General features: G+C 36.5%; 1 protein-coding gene across 4 annotated transcripts in view; it reads left to right on the top strand.

Annotated features, from left to right (window-relative positions):
• The window catches only part of CUL5 (cullin 5), a 32938-nt gene extending 15576 nt beyond the window's left edge, over positions 1-17362 (top strand). For 3 of the 4 annotated variants that reach the window (XM_074816130.1, XM_074816132.1, XM_074816131.1), the window contains exons 8-19: positions 229-322; positions 3642-3772; positions 4534-4641; positions 5271-5335; positions 7517-7649; positions 8185-8316; positions 8927-9050; positions 9801-9976; positions 10095-10256; positions 10955-11073; positions 12377-12500; positions 13701-17362. In XM_074816130.1, coding sequence (XP_074672231.1) covers positions 229-322; positions 3642-3772; positions 4534-4641; positions 5271-5335; positions 7517-7649; positions 8185-8316; positions 8927-9050; positions 9801-9976; positions 10095-10256; positions 10955-11073; positions 12377-12500; positions 13701-13895 — 1563 coding nt within the window. In that variant the 3' untranslated portion in view covers positions 13896-17362. The remainder of the gene's footprint in view (positions 1-228; positions 323-3641; positions 3773-4533; positions 4642-5270; positions 5336-7516; positions 7650-8184; positions 8317-8926; positions 9051-9800; positions 9977-10094; positions 10257-10954; positions 11074-12376; positions 12501-13700) is intronic. The other variant, XR_012622122.1, reaches the window with a different exon arrangement.
• Positions 17363-19232: the final 1870 nt, after the last annotated feature.

Below are 19232 nucleotides of genomic sequence, written 5' to 3'. Positions count from 1 at the left end.
GTTTGGAAGAGTTTACTACATTTACTAACCTACATGTGTTGAAGAAATACTGTTTCCTGTATAGATTTTATTCAAACTACACATAATGTTATGAACCAGTGACTAAATTGATTATTTTGTAGAGCATAGTTGTTAGCAGAATAGATTTTGTCATGGCAGACTTGAGACAGATCAGACTTTGGTGTTCAGATGGCTACATGAGCTAATTCTGTGTTTAATGTATTTCAGCTAATGGAGTGCTGCGTCAATGCCCTGGTGACATCTTTTAAAGAGACTATTTTAGCTGAATGCCAAGGCATGATCAAACGAAATGAAACAGAAAGTAAGTGAAGCTTCAAGAACAGTGCAGGATGAACTCAGCATCAACTGCATAAAAATAGATTTGTTTGTAGACATATCAAATTACTGTTTTTAATAGATGGGGGCAGTGTTTCGTAGACAAAATATTACTACACGTGGGCAATTTTATCCCACAAAAAATGACCATTGTTGGTTAGTATTTTTTTATATTGCTTCTGAAATATGTACATACAATACCGTAATTTGAATGACTGGATAGCTCTCATCTTACCTGAAAGAAAAGAATATTTTGTGTTCTGTTTTCTTTATTTTTCCTATAACTTATTTTCCTCGTGCTGACCAACTCTGGTAAATGTTGCATGTGTCTTATTTTCTATTTGTTTAGTTCAGATACAAACACTCCCCCTTCATTCCACTGTCAGTACCCCCTTCCCCCTGGAAGAAAAGTGAAGCATCTCTTTACAAAGCTGTTTTTCTGAAAAGCAGGGAGAAATTTTTCTTATTCTGATTATTGGTGTAGGACCAATAGGTCAATGAACAAAATCTCTGCAAGTTTTTCCTCTGGTTTTATAGCCAGTATGTCACTAAGTATTGAAAGTTAGCTCTGCATGTCTCTTTAAAGTTTTCAAAGTTTTTTTTTTAACTCTGCCATAAATTGAGAGGTTAGTGTGATTCAGAAGTCTTGTGTTGGTCCTCTATGATAAACCAAATCAGATAAGTCATTAAAATGTCATAATTCAAGTAGGGAAATTGGACAAAAATAAAAGCTGAAATTACAGGTTAAATTTTTTGTTTTGAAGTCTTGGTATCCTGCAGCCAGGGAATATTTACAAATGTCTATATGAAGTTTTCGTTTCTTTGCAGGTGTGAAAACTGTTTCATGACTTCAAACAGTTTAGCAAATACTTCTAAAGCTAGCATTTCAGAAAATATTTGACCTCAAAACTATGTCATACTGATCTGTTCATCTAGCAGCACGATTTCTGGCAGTAATCCAGTGCTAAATCTAGAAAGTCACCAAACTTCTTATGAGTATATGTTACAGCCTTTGGGTGAATACAGGAGGCTTATTTAAATGCAGAGCTTCAGAAGGGTTCATCTGTAGCATCCAGAGTATCTTTCTTTAGAAACTTGTTGAAGTATTCACAGTCCTCTCTTCCCTTGTTGCTATTCTGCCCCATGATACTGCTTGGTTGCAAAATACTTCTGTTTAGTATATAAGAATTCAAGCATCTTTCAAATACTCTTTTCCTAAACATATCTATGCTGTTTAAAATGTTTTAATGAAGGATGCAGGTGCAGATGATTAAAAATTTATTTAAAGACTGGAGCTATACATAGTAATATATATATCTGATAGTATTGTCTGCTGTACTTCACTTATATATGTGTCTTTCTGATATTATTCGCCCCAAAGAATTTAATGATTTCTTTATTAAACAGCATCCGACAAAAAAGGACTGGGTTTTTTGGCTAGTAGGTGGGCACTACTGTAAAATACTCTTGTTACATTAAGTAAATATTTACATGCTGTGCAAAGGAAGTAAGGCATAATGTTTACCAATGAAAAACTATCAAAGAAGTCATAACTTGCAAACACTCTTCAGAATTGGCTTAGTGCATTTTTGTTTGCTTATAGTATTGGGGATGGGAGGCCTAAATTTTATTCTTGAAGTACTTAACACAAATAGAAAGTACACTTGGCTTTTTTGAATACAAAATGAAAACAGAACTTAGTTTAAGTGCCCCAACAACTACGGTATGGATTTCTTTACATTTCAGTGTCATCATGTATTCTGAGAGAAATTCCAGTGGAATGTTCCTTTTGGTTTTGTTACTTCAAAATCTGTCTTTGAAGAATCTGGGTTTTTTGGGTTCCTGCAGTTTTAGGGATGCACCTGAAGTCTTCATTTGCCACTGTTTTTTAGGAGAAACCACTGAATTTTTTTCTTGCGTTATTCATGCCATCACTAGTTTACAGAAACATGTAGGAAACCTTTAATATAGCTTTTTGTTTCATTTTTTTTTTCTGCCATCTCTTCCTCCCTCTCCCCCTTTTTTAAAGTACAGATTAAAAGATCCAGTAAAAGTTGAGTGAGCTTTTTGGACTTAGCCTATGCACAACAGTGCTGCCATCTCTTACAGCACATCTAAACTGCACTGAGAATACCTCTGACTCCATTTTTTCTGGTTTCTGAAATTCTGTCAGCCCATTGTGAGTTGTCTCTAGTAGCATTGCAAGTTCTTATTGAAGGTAGTTTGTAGTTTCCATTCTTTGATTTGCATTGCTATGTTTTAAAAGGATTTTTTTTCGTCTCTGTACATTGCTTTTCCATTTGGTTCTGCAGCAGTTGTTGGGATACAGGAGTTGATAACATATATTTCATCCTCAGTGGTGACAGGATCTTGATGTCCCCAACAAAAGTAATGCAGAGGAGAAAACAAAGACAGGGCCTCTGGCTTTTGTCCCTTTTCACAGTAGATACAGCGCTGAGGAACTAAGTGAATCTATCAATTTATTTTCTATCAAAAAAAGAATCAGAGTCCATGATCAGTGTGTTCTGCTTAATTTAGCAGAGTCCTTTGTGTTTAGTTCAGATCTCTGTGGTCTCTCTAAAACAATCTGGTGGGCTTAATCCAGGTGTTCCTTTGTGGACAGCTTTGTCAAGATGATTATTGCTGTTCCTGTACTTTTTTTTTAGCAGTGTTGAAATACCTTCACAAAAAGTATGACAAATAAACCATATCAGTTTTTAAAGTTTTTGAGCTGGTAACTTTCAGAAAAACTAAATAAACTTTTTTGGAAAACAGAAAGGATAAAATGCTGTTTACCTTAGTCGGTTTTGGTTACTTTAGAATTTGGCATGCTTTTAATTAAAACAAAACATTTTAGATGGTATTGGAAGATACACAGAGACAGCTCTGTTTGGCTTTAATTTTTTTAAAAAATGATCTTGAATCCATACAATTTCCTGCATAAACTCCTGTAGGCTTCCAACTGAAAAAGACCCATTTTTGCTAGGGATTTTAAGGCAGTTACACTGAGAACCTCGACTTAATCCAAATTGCTATTGACTTTTAGGGGTTTTTATTCAGGCTTGTGATATTATATGCATAAGCAAGTATTACATTGCAATAAGTATTTCTCTTTGCATTCAGCAGAATCTCCTTGTGGGACCAGAATTAGAACAGTATTCAAAACATCTTTCAACGGATGAATTGGATTATCTGTTCTTCACATATTCAGTATTCCATTCAAGATATCTCTAGCAGAAATGCAGTATATTTGGGTTTTATACAGGTCTTTGACTGGTGGCTTTATCAGTATTTGTATCTTTCAGAGTTGCATTTAATGTTTTCATTGATGGATAAAGTTCCGAATGGCATAGAGCCCATGCTAAAAGACTTGGAAGAACATATTGTTAGTGCTGGACTTGCAGATATGGTAGCAGCTGCTGAAACTATTACTACTGTAAGTGTATTGTTTTTTAATAAAATAACAATGAAAAAACAACTTTGTGGAAGTTAAATATTCTCTATTTGTAGGACATACATGTGAATGGAAATAATTTTTGAAGATTTCATGTTTAAACATGAAATTTTCATCCTCTGAAAGTTTTAAATGTCTTTAGAGTAATTTTTTTATTCCTTATGTTTTCAGTTGTAGCTTTAAGACATGAATCCAGTTTACAGTAAAGAAAAGGTTATAAATTAAGTGCATGGGATACTTATACAGTAGGATTGTGTTAGCATCTTAATTAAAAAGGCGTAATCAATTTTTTCGGAATTCTAACTTCCTGATGAAATTTGAAAATTGCTTTCAATCTAAGAGTGGTTGTTCAGTGTGAAAATTAAAAGATTTTTTTTCCCACTGTTCTTTTTCAGCTTTTTATCATCTTTTTCTCTGGGTCTAGGGGGCCTGAGTATCTGCAGCAATTAGCATGTGCCTTTTATTGGTCCTTGAAAACTTTTTTTATTTTAGAAGTTGTTATACAGTATTTGAAAACTATGAATTTTTTTCTATGTATGTTTGTATATTGGAAATACTATCCTGAAAGTCTGTGTTGAGGCTTACATGCTCTAGAGCTTTTCGGTACAGAAAATAAAGATAAAATGTTCATTCATAGTATGTAGGTTTGAGGATACTATGTTATTACAGATTAGGGAATTACACGTAAACTCACACTGAATTCTGTGGAGCCTTGGTTTTTTATTTGATTTTTGCCTCTTTAGGATTCTGAGAAATACGTAGAGCAATTGCTCACATTATTTAATCGATTTAGTAAGTTGGTTAAAGAAGCTTTTCAAGATGATCCAAGATTTCTTACTGCAAGAGATAAGGTATGTGTTTCTGCTGGTCATTTGTTTTCAGTTTAAGAATTGTTGTAATTCATATTATGTCTCTGAAATCCTTCCACCCATTCACTCTTAAATCTAGAAGCTATTTCAGTATGCAGACTAAAATGTTGATGAAACTTACTACCGATTAGCTTGTAATTTGTGTTGTAGTCATGCATAAAGTTGCATTTATGTTCAGCTTTGTGATGTTGTAGAGCACATCAGGTGATGATCTTTGTACTGAGCACCTTAATGTCTGATTCAGCAATACATTTATGTTTAGCATTTACTACATACTTGGGTGTAGTCTCATGACTTCAGATATGCAACCTGGTCCATGCAATCCCTTCCTAAGTTTCCCTTAAAGGAAAGTCGTATATTAATGGAAAAGAGGAAAACACAATACATCAGTTAATGGGAATTTGGATCATAGGATTTGAACGCTATACTGAAAATCAAATCCAAAAACTTTGGGCTTAAAAAAAAAAAGGATTAATTCCAGGAACTTTGGACTAATAAAAAAAATAGGATTAATTTCATGTTACAGTAACCTAAAAAGAGATGAAACCTTTGTGATTCATATGTTAGAGAGAAATTGAGTGAAACATTAATAATCTGTAATTATTTTTCAGGCATACAAAGCAGTTGTGAATGATGCTACAATATTTAAACTTGAATTGCCATTGAAGCAAAAAGGGTAAGCCATATAAACTTTATGTGAATCAAGGTTTTTAAATTGTTAAAGATTGAGCTTCTCTTTTAAAATACCTCTTCAAAAAATAACACTTTAAGAGTACTTTCTTTGTGTTGTTTGCATTATGGAATTTCAGATTCCTTATCAACTTCTGGTAAAACACTCATCACATGGCAGTGGATCAGTGAATAGCAGCCTGTTTAAAAAATGTATTTGTAGTAATTGGGGAATCTCTTATTTTGTAGTAGAGTAATGAGTCAGTTTGTTAGCTGAATTTAATAATAGCTTCCTGGGTTATTAATTCCAAACACCTGAGCTGTATAACTCTGCTGCAACATCAGTAAAAGTCCTGGGGGAAACTGAGGCAGTAATCTTTATGGGAATAACTGTGGCTGATTCAGGTGTAACCATCTGCAAGCTGTTTATCACCTACTCTTGTGTCAGCTGTGAGTATGACCTGTCTGGGTGTTACATTTTTGTTTTGGTGCAGGATTAACCAGGTTAGTTTAAACAATTTCCAGTAGATTAAGCAGACCTGTGTGACTCAAGAAGAAACACCATGCTTACAGCAGCCACTCTGCTAACTCAGCCAAGAGAAGGTAGTGGTCAGTTAATTGATTGTTAGAATTTAACATGGGATGGGCCACTTGAGTAGGAATCTGTAAAGTGGTTGGGATTGCTTATATATAGTTTGTAGTCTGATTTACTACTGAAACAAAGCTTATGTAGGTGGGCTTCCAGCTTCTCTTTCCAATTACTTCTAGTTAGGGGTGAATGGGTATAAATATCTGTTCAGCATTCTGGTTCTTATTCTGTGTTTGATTTTGGACTGATGGTAAACCTGGACAGGGATTAGTCTTGCTGTTTTTTATGTTATTGAAGGAAGACCTTCACAGAAGACTGGACCCCTGCTTTGTATACTTGGTATAGATGTAGGCAAGGTAGAGGAATGTTTTAGGTCTCTGCTGATGTTTTCATTTGCCCTAGGAGCATCCAAATCAATACCTCATTCAAACTGTGTTTCACTCCTAAAGCTAAACCTGCCTAGTGATTTCTTAAAAACCACCATGATGGCGGCAATCGTCTGTTCAGCATTCTTCTTTCCATGCTCTTTCAAGCTGTCTACATATGCAGTCTGGTTTAAGTAAAATGAAACTTCATCCTGCTTAATTTGTGCCATTAAGTTCAGCCTAAGAATATGGAATTTGTTAATTTTTCATCACTGTCTGGATCTTGAAGACTCCTGTTCAGAAATACCTGGGAACGCATTGATTAAATAAGGGTTCTGTCTTGTAATAATCAAAAGACTAGTGATCCGCTTTTATGCGAAATGGTTTTTAGGAGGGCAGAAGACACAACCTGCAAGCTCTTTATGAATTAAAAAGGACAAGCAAGTTGTCTAAGAGTTTTAGCGCTGTCTGCACTAGTTGATGAGAGGGTGAGGAAATGAGAAGAACACTGGATTCCTGAGCATCCCCACAGCTTCTTACCTGCTATCTTACCTGCTGCCTTTGTTTTGGTCCGTTGAGACTTGCAAACAAGTTGGTGCCATCTGACTGTAGAAATAGGGGTTGGTCCTTGGCACTGTTCTATTGACCAGTCTAGACACAGGCTCAGAATGTGACCTTGTGCCTGCGTGCATTTTGAAGAACCACAGTCTGTCTGCTGTAGCGTCTTGTTCAGCCTTAATCTGCTTTTAATCTCCAAGATGTTAGCTTATACCTGCTATAAAATAATTTTATCCTGTTACTATGCGATGTGTTGGGTTTTGCAGTCTGTGAAATGCAGTGCAGGAGGTTGTTCTTGAGAGTTTAATTAGAGCATACTGACAAGAGCAGAGAAACATTTCACTGCAGCATTTGTGAATTCTTTACCGGAATACATATTGCAATGCAATATTTAGTTGTTTCAATGTAATCCTTCATTGTTAGAGTTCTAAAATTAAAAGCAGTTGGAATGATCAAGCTGTACAAGCGGTCTGAAAATGTTTGGTAGTATTTATTGTTTCAAGAAGAAAAAGGAGTTATCCCTAATTTTTGATTAGTTTAATGAGGATATGAATTCACTACCAGGATCCTTTCCAAGGGGATCAGTAAAGAGGGCTCTGTCTTGTTAACAGTGTGGCTACTCCAGAATAGCAGGATTCTATACAGTTTGAAGATATGTTGTTGTTCTTTTATTTAGTGTTGGATTAAAAACACAGCCTGAATCCAAATGCCCTGAGCTTCTTGCTAATTACTGTGACATGTTGCTAAGAAAAACACCACTAAGCAAAAAACTAACCTCTGAAGAAATTGAAGCGAAGCTTAAAGAAGTGGTATGTTTTTGCTTTCTACTTCTCAATTATTCTGAAGATTGAATTTGTTTTATTTCCTTCTGTGGGTTGAGGCCTTGATCTTCAAAAACAGTTATGCAATGTATAATAATAGGGAAAAGAGTTTATTATGTCATCAAGTGTGTGTGTGTGTTTGTCTTGTAAATCATGCCATGTTTTATGCCTCTGTGTCAGTTCACAAAATTAGTATGCTAAATTAATGCCTGTATCAGACTGTAGTGTATTACAGTAACTAATGTTAGTCTAGAAAATAATACAGGAGACTCTTACATACCAGTGTCAATGTCTTTTCTGATTTAAGAGAAGGTTCTTGATGGTGGACAGATGAAGAAATTGGAGGTGTGATACTATGAAAGATTCATAGCTGATGCCTGTGATAGTATTAACACAGTTGCTCTTAAGGCAATGTCAGGTAGCCTTTTTCTACTTCATAGTCTACAGTGGCATTAGATCAGCATTCAAAGATTTGTCTGATTGACAATGCATATAAATACATTAAAATCTACTTTTTTGACAGCTTTTGGTACTTAAATATGTACAGAATAAAGATGTTTTCATGCGATACCACAAAGCTCACTTAACAAGACGCCTGATATTAGATATATCAGCTGATAGTGAAATTGAGGAGAATATGGTGGAATGGCTCAGAGTAAGTAGCCTGACATCTTTCTTTGTTTGGTTGTGCCTCTTGCTTGTGATATTAATGCCCACTCTTGAACTTAGATATCCTATCTCACATTTACATTTTATTGCAATACTTGTAAATAAAACAGTTTAGCTCTTTTCTAAGAGAAATGTTGATCCTAATAGTGGTAGTGATAGATTTTAAAGTATTTTGCATATAATTACCTGAAGGCTTCATATATTCCATATACAAATGAGAAAAATGCAGTGTACTTGTTGTTTAGGTATGTAAATAATTTGAGCTGTGTTCTAATTGTGAAATTTTATGTAGGTTAGAATATTATTTGCATGCCTTTAAACATTCCTTCAAATCTCAGAATTTGATTCCTTAATGCATGCATATGCTCTTCAGCACTTGGATTTCTTTAAAAGAATCATCATATGCCCTGAAGGGGTAACTACTTATGATCCATGCAAAAAAACTTTATATTGCATTGCATATTAACTGTTACAGTAAAGTGATGATACCTGTGTACTTTAATGCTCTTCATTTTTTGAAGGTTATTATTTTAAAAATAAAGCTTTTTGTTCATAGTTGTCTCTGTCATAGTTTAGTGTTCTGTTTGTTTATACAGGAAGTAGGAATGCCAGCAGACTATGTAAACAAGCTGGCTAGAATGTTCCAGGATATCAAAGTGTCTGAAGACTTGAACCAGGCCTTCAAAGAAATGCACAAAAATAATAAACTTGCTTTACCAGGTATTGTTTTCAAATTATTTGCTATTTTTCATTTCTCTTAGTGAAAAATAATTCTGTTGAATCTTGAGTTAAAAATTACATCAACTGCAGGTAGTCTTCAGGGCGTTGTTACCCCTAGACTGGAAGTGTCTGTAGACTCTGCTTTCTCTTACAGTTGACACTAGAGCTATACAATTCTGTAAGTTATTTTGAGTTTTCATTATGAGCAGTCTTGTAGATACAGACTCCCTACTCTTGTAGATAAATTCCAAGCAGGGGCTTGAATCAGTATCAACCAGGTGAATCCTGCACTACTCTGTTCTTTTATGCCCTCATCATTCTTCATGAGTGCTTCATGCTCTGCTCCTTCATCTGCCAGCAGAAGAGCTGGGTGTGTGCTATGTAGAGCTTAAATCACATTTCTGAGGTTAAATTTCACTGATGAGAGAGGCTGAGGAACATTCAGTTTTGGACCTGCTGCTGCTGAAAACCCTTGAGTAGTGCTTACAGGCATCAACTATAAAGCTGCATCAGGGCTTAAGGAGCTCTGCAGAGGGAAGCCAAAAACCCCACAGATTTCAATCAGTGTTGCTGGCAGAAAGCCAGTGGTGCATAAATAGAGTACCTTAATGTGTAAGTAGGTAGACACCCTGCTGCTTTCTGAGAATTCAGTCCTCCATAATTGTGTTTACAGTAAAAAAAAAAAAAAAGGCATTTTGTTTATCTGTCTTTTATACCTGGAGATTCATAGAGTTCAGTATTGTCTTACAGCTGACTCTGTGAATATTAAAATTTTAAATGCTGGTGCCTGGTCCCGAAGTTCTGAAAAAGTGTTTGTCTCGCTACCCACGGAATTAGAAGATCTCATCCCAGAAGTTGAAGAATTTTATAAAAAGAATCACAGCGGTAGAAAACTGCACTGGCACCACCTCATGTCTAATGGAATTGTAAGTGTATCGTTTTTGGTGTATCAGCCTCAATGACTGTACTTTCTGTGTATTTAAGGTAGTAAGAAAGCTTGTGATCCCAAAAGGCTTACAAGTAAAATTGTCATTCTGTTCACAGATAACATTTAAGAATGAGGTTGGCCAGTATGACTTGGAGGTAACAACATTTCAGCTAGCTGTGCTGTTTGCGTGGAACCAAAGACCCAGAGAGAAGATCAGCTTTGAAAATCTTAAACTGGCAACTGAACTCCCTGATGCAGAACTTAGGAGGACTTTATGGGTATTTCCCTTTCTCTTGAAACAGATTTCTTCTTGATAATTGTACTCTGAAATACTGGATTAGTATTTTTAAAGCACTGTCAGATAACACTTTGAAATTGAAATGTGAACGCCTTTCTTGCTAATTAACCAGTTGTAATGCTGGCTCCTTGCACTACTGCTGAGCAGACACAGCTGTTACATTAACACATTCTCTCTACCAATATTATTGAACTTAAGTTTTTGGAAACAGCAAGATCTTTTTGACCATATGCTGCCTAAAGCACGCAGTTATGATTGTGGTTTGTGGTGTGGGACAGGTCTAATTCTAGGAAATCAGCGGCACCTGATAAATACATGTTGCTTAAAAATAACTTCAGTGTTTGCTCTATCAGACTTTTAATTATTGAGCTCAAGAATAAAGAGAGGAATCATGTAAATCAGACTTAACACCACTTCTGTAGCTCTGAGTTTGTGCATTTTACTTCTTTGTATGATTTTACTTACGCTAACCCATTTCAGAAGGAGATTTGGTAAACTGTGTCCCCTCTCTGGTTTTACTAGTATCTTTGTGTTGCCCTTCAGCAGCTTCAAAGGCAGCTGCGTGGTTCCCTCACTACAGTCTGCACAGCAGTGAACTATGTTCTTAAAAAGTAATTGTTTCCATTTAGAAAGTCTGGTGTTTCATTTTCATTCTTTCCCCTCCCCTTTTCTCTGTAGTCTCTTGTAGCATTTCCAAAGCTGAAACGTCAGGTTTTATTGTATGAACCTCAAGTCAATTCACCCAAAGACTTTACAGAAGGAACCCTCTTCTCGGTGAACCAGGAGTTCAGTTTAATGTAAGATGATGTTTGAAAAGTAAAATAATAATGTACTAATTTATAACTAAAGGAATTCACTTAAGTTAACCTCCATCCTTGAAACTTTTCAAGATTCAGCTAGACACATGCTTTGCTGCCCTTATCCTCACTTAGTTTTGGTGATAGTCATGCTTCAAGTAGGTGGTTGGACCAGATGACCTCCAGCAGCCCCTTCAGACCAATGTTTCTATGATTCTCTTTTCTGTGAAATTAAATTTCTTAAACACCATAGGATGAGGTGCAAAATCGGAGGCTTTGCTATCTTCCTGTTACTAATGAGCCCATAAGATTTCATGTAGGAAGAACGGCATGTAAGCAGAGCACTAGTGCTGTATTGGTTATTACACACACAGAGTTTCATCACCAAAGTGCTGAGTTAAAAAAGGAAGTGATACTGCTTAATAATATGGTATGCTGTCAAAAGCCAGACTTTTTGGTGTGGCTCTCACTGGAGAGGAGTGTCTTTATTTCAATGAGAATTGCAGTGCTCTTTTACTGGTGCTTTGAAATCCTTCAGAACATAAGATAGTATAAAGAGAGAATATCTAAATGGTCTGTAACATTCAGCATGTTTTACTTTGGGTTTTGCCTCTCTCTATGACTATGATTAGAACTGTCTCCTTGATAGCAACCTCAGATTCTGGGCCTCATTCTCAGTAGCAGCTGGACATCTGGATCTGTGGAGAGGGAGAGAGGTGATGAGTCTGCTTTCCTGGGGCTTTTGTTCTTGCCCAGGGCCATGATGTTTCATCCTGTCATCAGGACTGTGATCTTCGGGAAATGATGAGAGGGCCTGGCAGAAGGGACAGAAAGTTTGTGGGTGACCGCTGAAGAATGCCATCAGCTTTGTTTGTTACAATAGCTGGTGTTTGTCCCTTTTTTTCTGCTAGAGAGACAGTTCTTTTTATGGAATATTAACTAGTCTGTTTTCCTGAACTTTGTTGTAAAAACTTCCTCCAAAGAACTCTAGTTTTATATAACTAAACTGAAATATATTTCTCTGAAATTTTATTCTTGAAAAGTTATTGCTATTTTAAACTTTGGATGCTGTCAGTTTCAGCTGATGGATTTTTTTGTAACGCTAGTGTATTCAGGTTTTATTGCGCGGAGATATTGGTGCTGAGTTTTGGTTTGTCAGCCAGCTATCTCACTGCTGCAATGCTAGTAGCCTATAAATATTTGATATGTGATGGTACTTCTTGCTGCTGTAATTTAAGTTTAACATGAATTCCTTAATTGAAATGTATTTTTTGCTTATCTTCATACAATACAACTTTTTCAGAAAAAATGCTAAAGTTCAGAAAAGGGGCAAGATAAATTTGATTGGTCGATTGCAACTTACTACAGAGAGAATGCGGGAAGAGGAAAATGAAGGAATAGTCCAGCTAAGAATATTGCGAACCCAGGCAAGTACACTGCCAGAGGAATTACAAAATTAACCCTATTTCTGTTGTACCCTGTTGTATTACCGCTGCGGCATGCTGTCCGCATTTGGATGTTGATGTATGAAATGAATGCTTTTGAATCCCACTGGAACTGACTTTTGCTATTTGGCATGGATCCTTTGTGAATACTGGATTTTGCCTGTGTGTTTGTGCACTTGTAGTTATCAGCCTCCTGTTCTGATGTACCAGGTCATCATTTTTAAAGAGGACAAAGCAGATATTAAGCAGTGAAGGCATAACAGTGTAGTGGTGGGTGGCAGCAGCAGATGGTAAAGTTGACTGACAAGCCACCAACATCAACAGACAGTATTGTTGATCTTGAGATCTCTTTGACTGCACTGTATGAAGAGAGTAATCTCAGAGATGGGATCACGCTTTAGTAATAGCAGTATGAGTTTTTGAGAGGCCTTCTCTTTAGAGGGAAAGTATGTAAGTACATCTTAGATGTACAAACTGCAGCTTCCTGCGTTGTGGTTGGTTGTCCTTCAGTCAGGTACTCACGTCAGATCTTTTGAGCTGACAGCTCCAAAAAAAAAACCAACCAAACCTGAATTTTTTCGGGCATCAGAGATCATTACCTACAATGGAGTCTCGAAAATCCTATCTTAACTTAAAATTGCAGGTCTGTTCTATCAGTCAGATTAGATTCTAGGCCGTGCTCATTGTTGATTGTACCACCTGATTTAATATCTTGGCCATGCTTCCAGCAGACAGATTAGTGCCTGGTTGTATTTATGAAAGGAGAGCTCCTTCTGATTTCCAGTTTGACATTAAGCTTGCATTTCATGAGGTATTCACAAGGTATATCACAAGTCACCCTGGAAAAGGACGACTTCTGCTCAGAGAGTGGATGAACATTAGGTTTTAGTGAGTAATTAACACTCTAGGTATTTAACTGCAGATTCTCCTTTGGCTGGACTTGTCTTATCTCTCGCATCTCGCCAGTGCTTCATTCTTTTCCTTTATCAACTTCTTTGTAAAAGCAGTTTAGTATCTACTTGGGCTAAGAAATGCAGCATATATCTGATTTTTTAAGGGAAAAAATACAGACTTATTGCTGTCTTGCCTTACCAGGAGCCCTGTATTAATGCTGTTTTCACTTTGTCACTTCACCCAGGCATTTCAAAAAAATTATTTTTTTTTTCTCTTGTCCCCTACCAGGAGGCTATCATCCAAATAATGAAAATGCGGAAGAAAATTACTAATGCCCAGCTTCAGACTGAACTGGTAGAAATATTGAAAAACATGTTCTTGCCACAAAAGAAAATGATAAAAGAGCAAATTGAGTGGCTTATAGAGCACAAATATATCAGAAGAGATGAGTCGGATATCAACACCTTCATATATATGGCATAATTTGAGGACTTTGCAGGATGTTGAGAACATAAATTGAAGGGTGCTTGGACAGACAGCTGCAACAGTTTGTGCTGCAGAAGGACTTGTTTTGACTTTCGTTACGTATTAAAATCCCTGCCTTACCTTACAGAGGACTCTATTTTGCCAATCTCTTTCAGCTAGCATGATGGCATTCCCTTCATGTTGCACACTTTTAACAGCATGCTGTTTTGTGGGAAACTTGCATTCATGAAGAGCCCATTGTGAACTTTTTAAAGTAGATTTGATTTACACCCACCAGGAAGAATACAGGTTTGGGTTTTTAGATGACCAGTACTTGCACAAGGAGAAAATACTCAAATATTCATGCACTGAGGAACTGCTATTAGTTTTGTTTTGGGTTTGGGGTTTTTTTTTTGGTTTGGTTTTTTTTTTTAAATGCAATTAGGACTAGAAGTAGCACTTTCACTTTTGTGTTTTGGATCAACGGAGTAATGTACTGTCCACCTTTTGATCCTTTATATGTAATAACATTTGAGAGACACAAACGCATCACAACTGATACGTATTTGTTACAGTTAAAACTGTTGGCTAGAGCAGTGCTTCAATCTAGTAACTGGATTTTAATAATTGACACATAAGTGACATAAAAATAATTCCAAGTCATGGGTGATATTTTTCCTTAAGCAGGAGATCATTGTTTTTAAATTGTTTGCTGTAAACAAGTGGATATACATTATTTGTTACCTTGTTTGGACAGCTGATTTGCTACAATCCTATTTGAGAAGGTAAAGCTTTCTTGAATGATACTTCACTTCAAAGGCAGTTTTCATGGGTGGGTCTGTTATACTGAACAGAAATATTAAGTGTATTTCCTTGTACATTTAATATTTGTATTCCAAATATTTAAGTATGACTATATATATCTGAATGCATTGAAAATAATTGATGCACAATTCCCCCCGAAAGAAGATAACACTTGAAGATCCCTGTACTAATTCCTTATTGGTGACTTTATAGATACATGCAAGGCTAATCCAATTCAACTGGTTTATTCCTTAGAAGTCAACATCTTTCTATGAAAAACAAACCGTCTGCTTTTTATTTTGAAACTGGCAGGGTAGAAAATACAATTCTAACGAAATGGTAAAAAGCGAAGGAAAAATACCTTGTTTAGTGTATGCAGAGAGAGTGCCAAATACACATCAGGAATTTCAACTTTTTAATGTTACCTCTTCTGTTTTCAATCATCTGAAGTAGTTGTTTGGCACTGCCTGCCTCTCTGCTATTCTGAAAGGTCCCAGCATGTACTGGACTGATAACATGAATCACTGGAGCAGAGTGCCTCTCTTGGGACAAAAGGTAAGTTGCACTTTACTCAGTTCTGTATATTCTTCTATAAATTGCAACTGTGCGAATATTTTTAATTAACCAGTTTCAAGTACAACTTCTAAAGGTCTTACTGTCTTTGATGATTGAAAGGGGGAAGAGGATACAATTAACTTTAATCAAAAAAGAAAACCTTCCAGTAAGTAAGAGGAGGAGTTTTGCTTTCACATGGTTGCAGTAAAGTTTACAGTAAGAGTGGTTTTAAAGCAAACTACAAGAATGGCTGTTTGGACCCTTAAACAGGCTGCGTGCTCTGTTACTCATGTAAATGCCAGTGTGGCTGCCTGAGAACAGTGTGTACTTGGACATCTATCCGAGTAGGAAATTTTTGGTAGTGAGGGTTTCATGAACAAGAGATGGAGAGAAATTGAGACCTGGCTGGTTACAACTGATTGAAATCCCACAGCTTATGTTACATGCTTTTGTTGATACTCAAAAGTGGATGCTGTTTAAAAGTAATCTTTTATGTTGGCCCTGTGGTGTTGCAGTTCAGAATCAAAAGCAAGTGATGCTCCGTGTAGTTAACCAGTAAAACTATTTGAACATTAAAACCGAAATTCTAATAAAAATCGAACTGCAAGATGTTCAGTCTTTGTAACTTAAAAGTAACAAGTGCTCACTTGGGATAATTGGGGGAAGACATGACTGAGTCTGAGCACACTCTTGTCAACATAAAAAATTCCAGCCCATAACCAGAGAAAAGCAGGTGTGAAATTGTCATGCAGAAGGAGCTGCAAAGGATGTAATGCTGATTTTTGAAGCCATGGATTTAGATTTGAGGGAGAAGTTTAAGAGACTGCATCTCAGATACAACTGTTTAGGAAGCCGGAGTGTATGCAGAAAGCAGCAGGTTGCTCAAAGCTAAGGAGCTACATGTTCCCTCAACTAGTAAGTATAAAATAATACAACCTAAATGTTACCTATATATTTCTCAACACCTGGGATGCAGAAATAGAATTGGTAATGTGCCTATGACATGGTCATTTTTCTTTAAATATGTACCGGAAATGGATGTTGGGGTTTTTTATTAAATCTGAGACTCACACCAGCAAATCTGTTAAAGATGCAGAATCACGTTTAGCATCCTTCATCAGGTCACTTTCACCAATATGCACTTAAAACTAGTATCACCTGGGGCACAGGGAGATATCTGGGGTGAACTGTTCTTTTGGGGAGGGTAGAGTTCATACCTAAATGAAAATGAACTATTCTTCACTTGCAATATGGCAACAACGCACTTTTAAGGCTGCAATTTTTAGCTATGAATATGTATGTCCAAAGACCTAGCTTAAAGAGGTGCTGCATCTGAAAAACATGTTGCCACACACACTGCCACGGTGAATAGCTATGGAATGAAATCTGGTGTAGAAGAGGGGGGGGAAAAAAATCACTCTTAATGGGTTTAATTAAGACATACTGTTAAATCTTTCTCTGTCCCAAGAACTTGATGAGGATCTCAGTTTCAATTCTGAAGTCTTCCATTTTCCTCTTTCCATAGTTGGTGTCCCTAGCTTCTATTTTTACTCATCTATCTTTCATTTGTTATGACTGTAATGCAATTACATTTCCAAACGACAATGTGACTTGCTCGTTTTCACCTTTTTAAAGTTAATATAAATGTTTTGAATATTCACATGTTGCATTTATTTGCATTGGGATGCCATTGTCCTGTAAAGTGCAAATTTTAAAAATACAATTGGCAAAAAGATTTGATAGTTTTACAGAAAGATTTGCTATCTTAAACTCAAACTGTTTTCTATTTTCATCTAAATGACTGGGATGCTATCTTTGTAATTCTTTGAGGTCATATTTGTGAAATAAACAATACATGAAAGCTTTCCTGTCATATACACTATATGTAGTCTGGAGTGTTGAGCAAACTTGAGTTCCTGAGTTGTAATATCTTATCTACGTATGGTATTTACAATTTTGAATGTGTGCCACTACCAAGATAATAATGCTGTACAATTTTGAATGGTGGTAGTTTCTGTATGGCAGTCCAGCTGAACTATTTTGATGTACTGCTTAATTTTTGAATTTTATTTTTTAAGTTGTATAATTTATTTTCTTGCAAAATAAAAATGTAATATAAAAAACTACTCATTTAGCAAGATATTTTGGCGTCTTCCCCTGCAAAATTTTTAAGTTGAATTCAGGTGCTGCTCCTTGAAAATGCTGCTCTATGAAATTTGCAGGATTCCGAGTCCTGAAGTCTGTTATGATCAGAGTACTTCAGAAAGCTAAAGACTTCCAGTTTTTTCTTTGTTATGATTTTTCAAGTACTTAAGGTTATATGTAGAGCTGTTTCACTTTTCAAATTCTATTTGAAGGTGAGCTGTAGTCTTTCAGTTTAAATGTATCAAAGCCTGCTATGCCAAAAATGGCTGAGGGTGCCTAACATACCATTTTTTAAAAAGGGTTTTCTCTCTCTGTAATTACTGGGATGTACTTGAATTGCTGAGTGTTTTGGTTGATTTGTGTCTGAAATTACTTATAAATGAGTGTCACTGAAAATTACTGGTGTCACCAGATTGTTGGGACCTTCAGGTACCTGATCCTGCAGTAAACAAACAGTGATGTGGGAACAGTCAGTTGCATGAAGGAGTGCTTTTACTGTAATGGCTTTTCTTCTCTGCTTGTCCTTGCCTTTTAATGTGAATCTCTTTTTACATTTCAACTCCTTTTTTTCTTTAAGTGCCCCAGCTAACATCAGTGTTTTGTGCTTTCTGATACATGTGAAGGTTAGAACTATTTGTATGGAATAAATAACTATTTTTGAGTGACTATTCAGTGTGCATGGCAATTTGCAGACTGACAGCTCATGCAGGCAGAACTTGGATAGCAGGCTGCCATTATTTCCAAATTTTTTTTTTCCTCTGTTAGGGCAAAGTGTAGGCTTTCACAACAGTGGTTTTCCAGTTGGAGTTGTTCTCTAGAAATAAGCCAGCTATCACAGGAGTTACTTAGCTGAATGAACTCCTACCAGTGTAAATTGATCGCGGTTTAGGTAGAATCATTGATCTAAATGGTTCCAAACCTGCTGCATTCTTCTGGCTTTATTTTTTACTTTCTTTGCTTTACCTGTCAACATACAATCAGAGAATCATAGAATCGTTGAGTCCAACCATAAATGTAACACTGCCAAGTCTACCACTAAACCACATCCCTAAGCACTGCATCTACACCTCTTTTAAATACCTCCAGGGATGGTGACTCAACCACTTCCCTGGGAATCCTCTTTCAATGCTTCACCTTTTTGGTGAAGAAATTTTTCCTAATATCCAATCTAAACCTGCCCTGGCACAACTTGAGGTCATTTCCTCTTGTCCTATTGCTTGCTACTTGGGAGAAGAGACTGAGACCCACCTTGCTACAACCTCCTTTCAGGTAGTTGTAGAGAGTGACAAGGTCTCCCCTCAGCCTCCTTTTCTCCAGGCTAAACAACCCCAGTTGTGCTCTAGACCCTCTCTCTAGACAATCTCAACATCTCTCTCTAGGTGTAGGCATGGTGCCTGCATTTCATCCTCATTTATTCTAGTGATGGAAACCCAGTATGTACCTTCAGTTGGATCCTGTGCTCCAACTCTTGTGTGCTATCTGAAACACCTGTAAGAGAGAATGACTGGGGGCATATAGGCTGCTGCTTTGATCTGCTGATCTGCGGCATGGTCAAAGCGAATCTCATCTCCTGAGCTAAGGAGGAGCAGCACAGTGTGGTTGGTTTTAATAATCCAAAAGACTGAACACTGAAATTAGCAATGAAGTTAGTACAAAGTTAGCTGTTCATGGTGAGAAGAAATGCTGAAAGAATTAAATAAGGGAATGCAGTATGGTTTTCTGTTTTTAAGACCGCAGTCTAATATTATGTACATACAGCTTGGGATTTGCCATCTATTGCAGTCACTGATTTCTACTACTGAAAACATAAAGGAAATAACACCTCCTGCATTTTTTGTAGCAGGCAGTTAG

Source organism: Strix aluco, chromosome 2 (assembly GCF_031877795.1).
Source record: "Strix aluco isolate bStrAlu1 chromosome 2, bStrAlu1.hap1, whole genome shotgun sequence".
Lineage (NCBI taxonomy): Eukaryota > Metazoa > Chordata > Aves > Strigiformes > Strigidae > Strix > Strix aluco.
The sequence above is the reverse complement of the archived record's forward strand: the minus strand, read 5'-3'. Positions and strand labels throughout refer to the sequence as shown.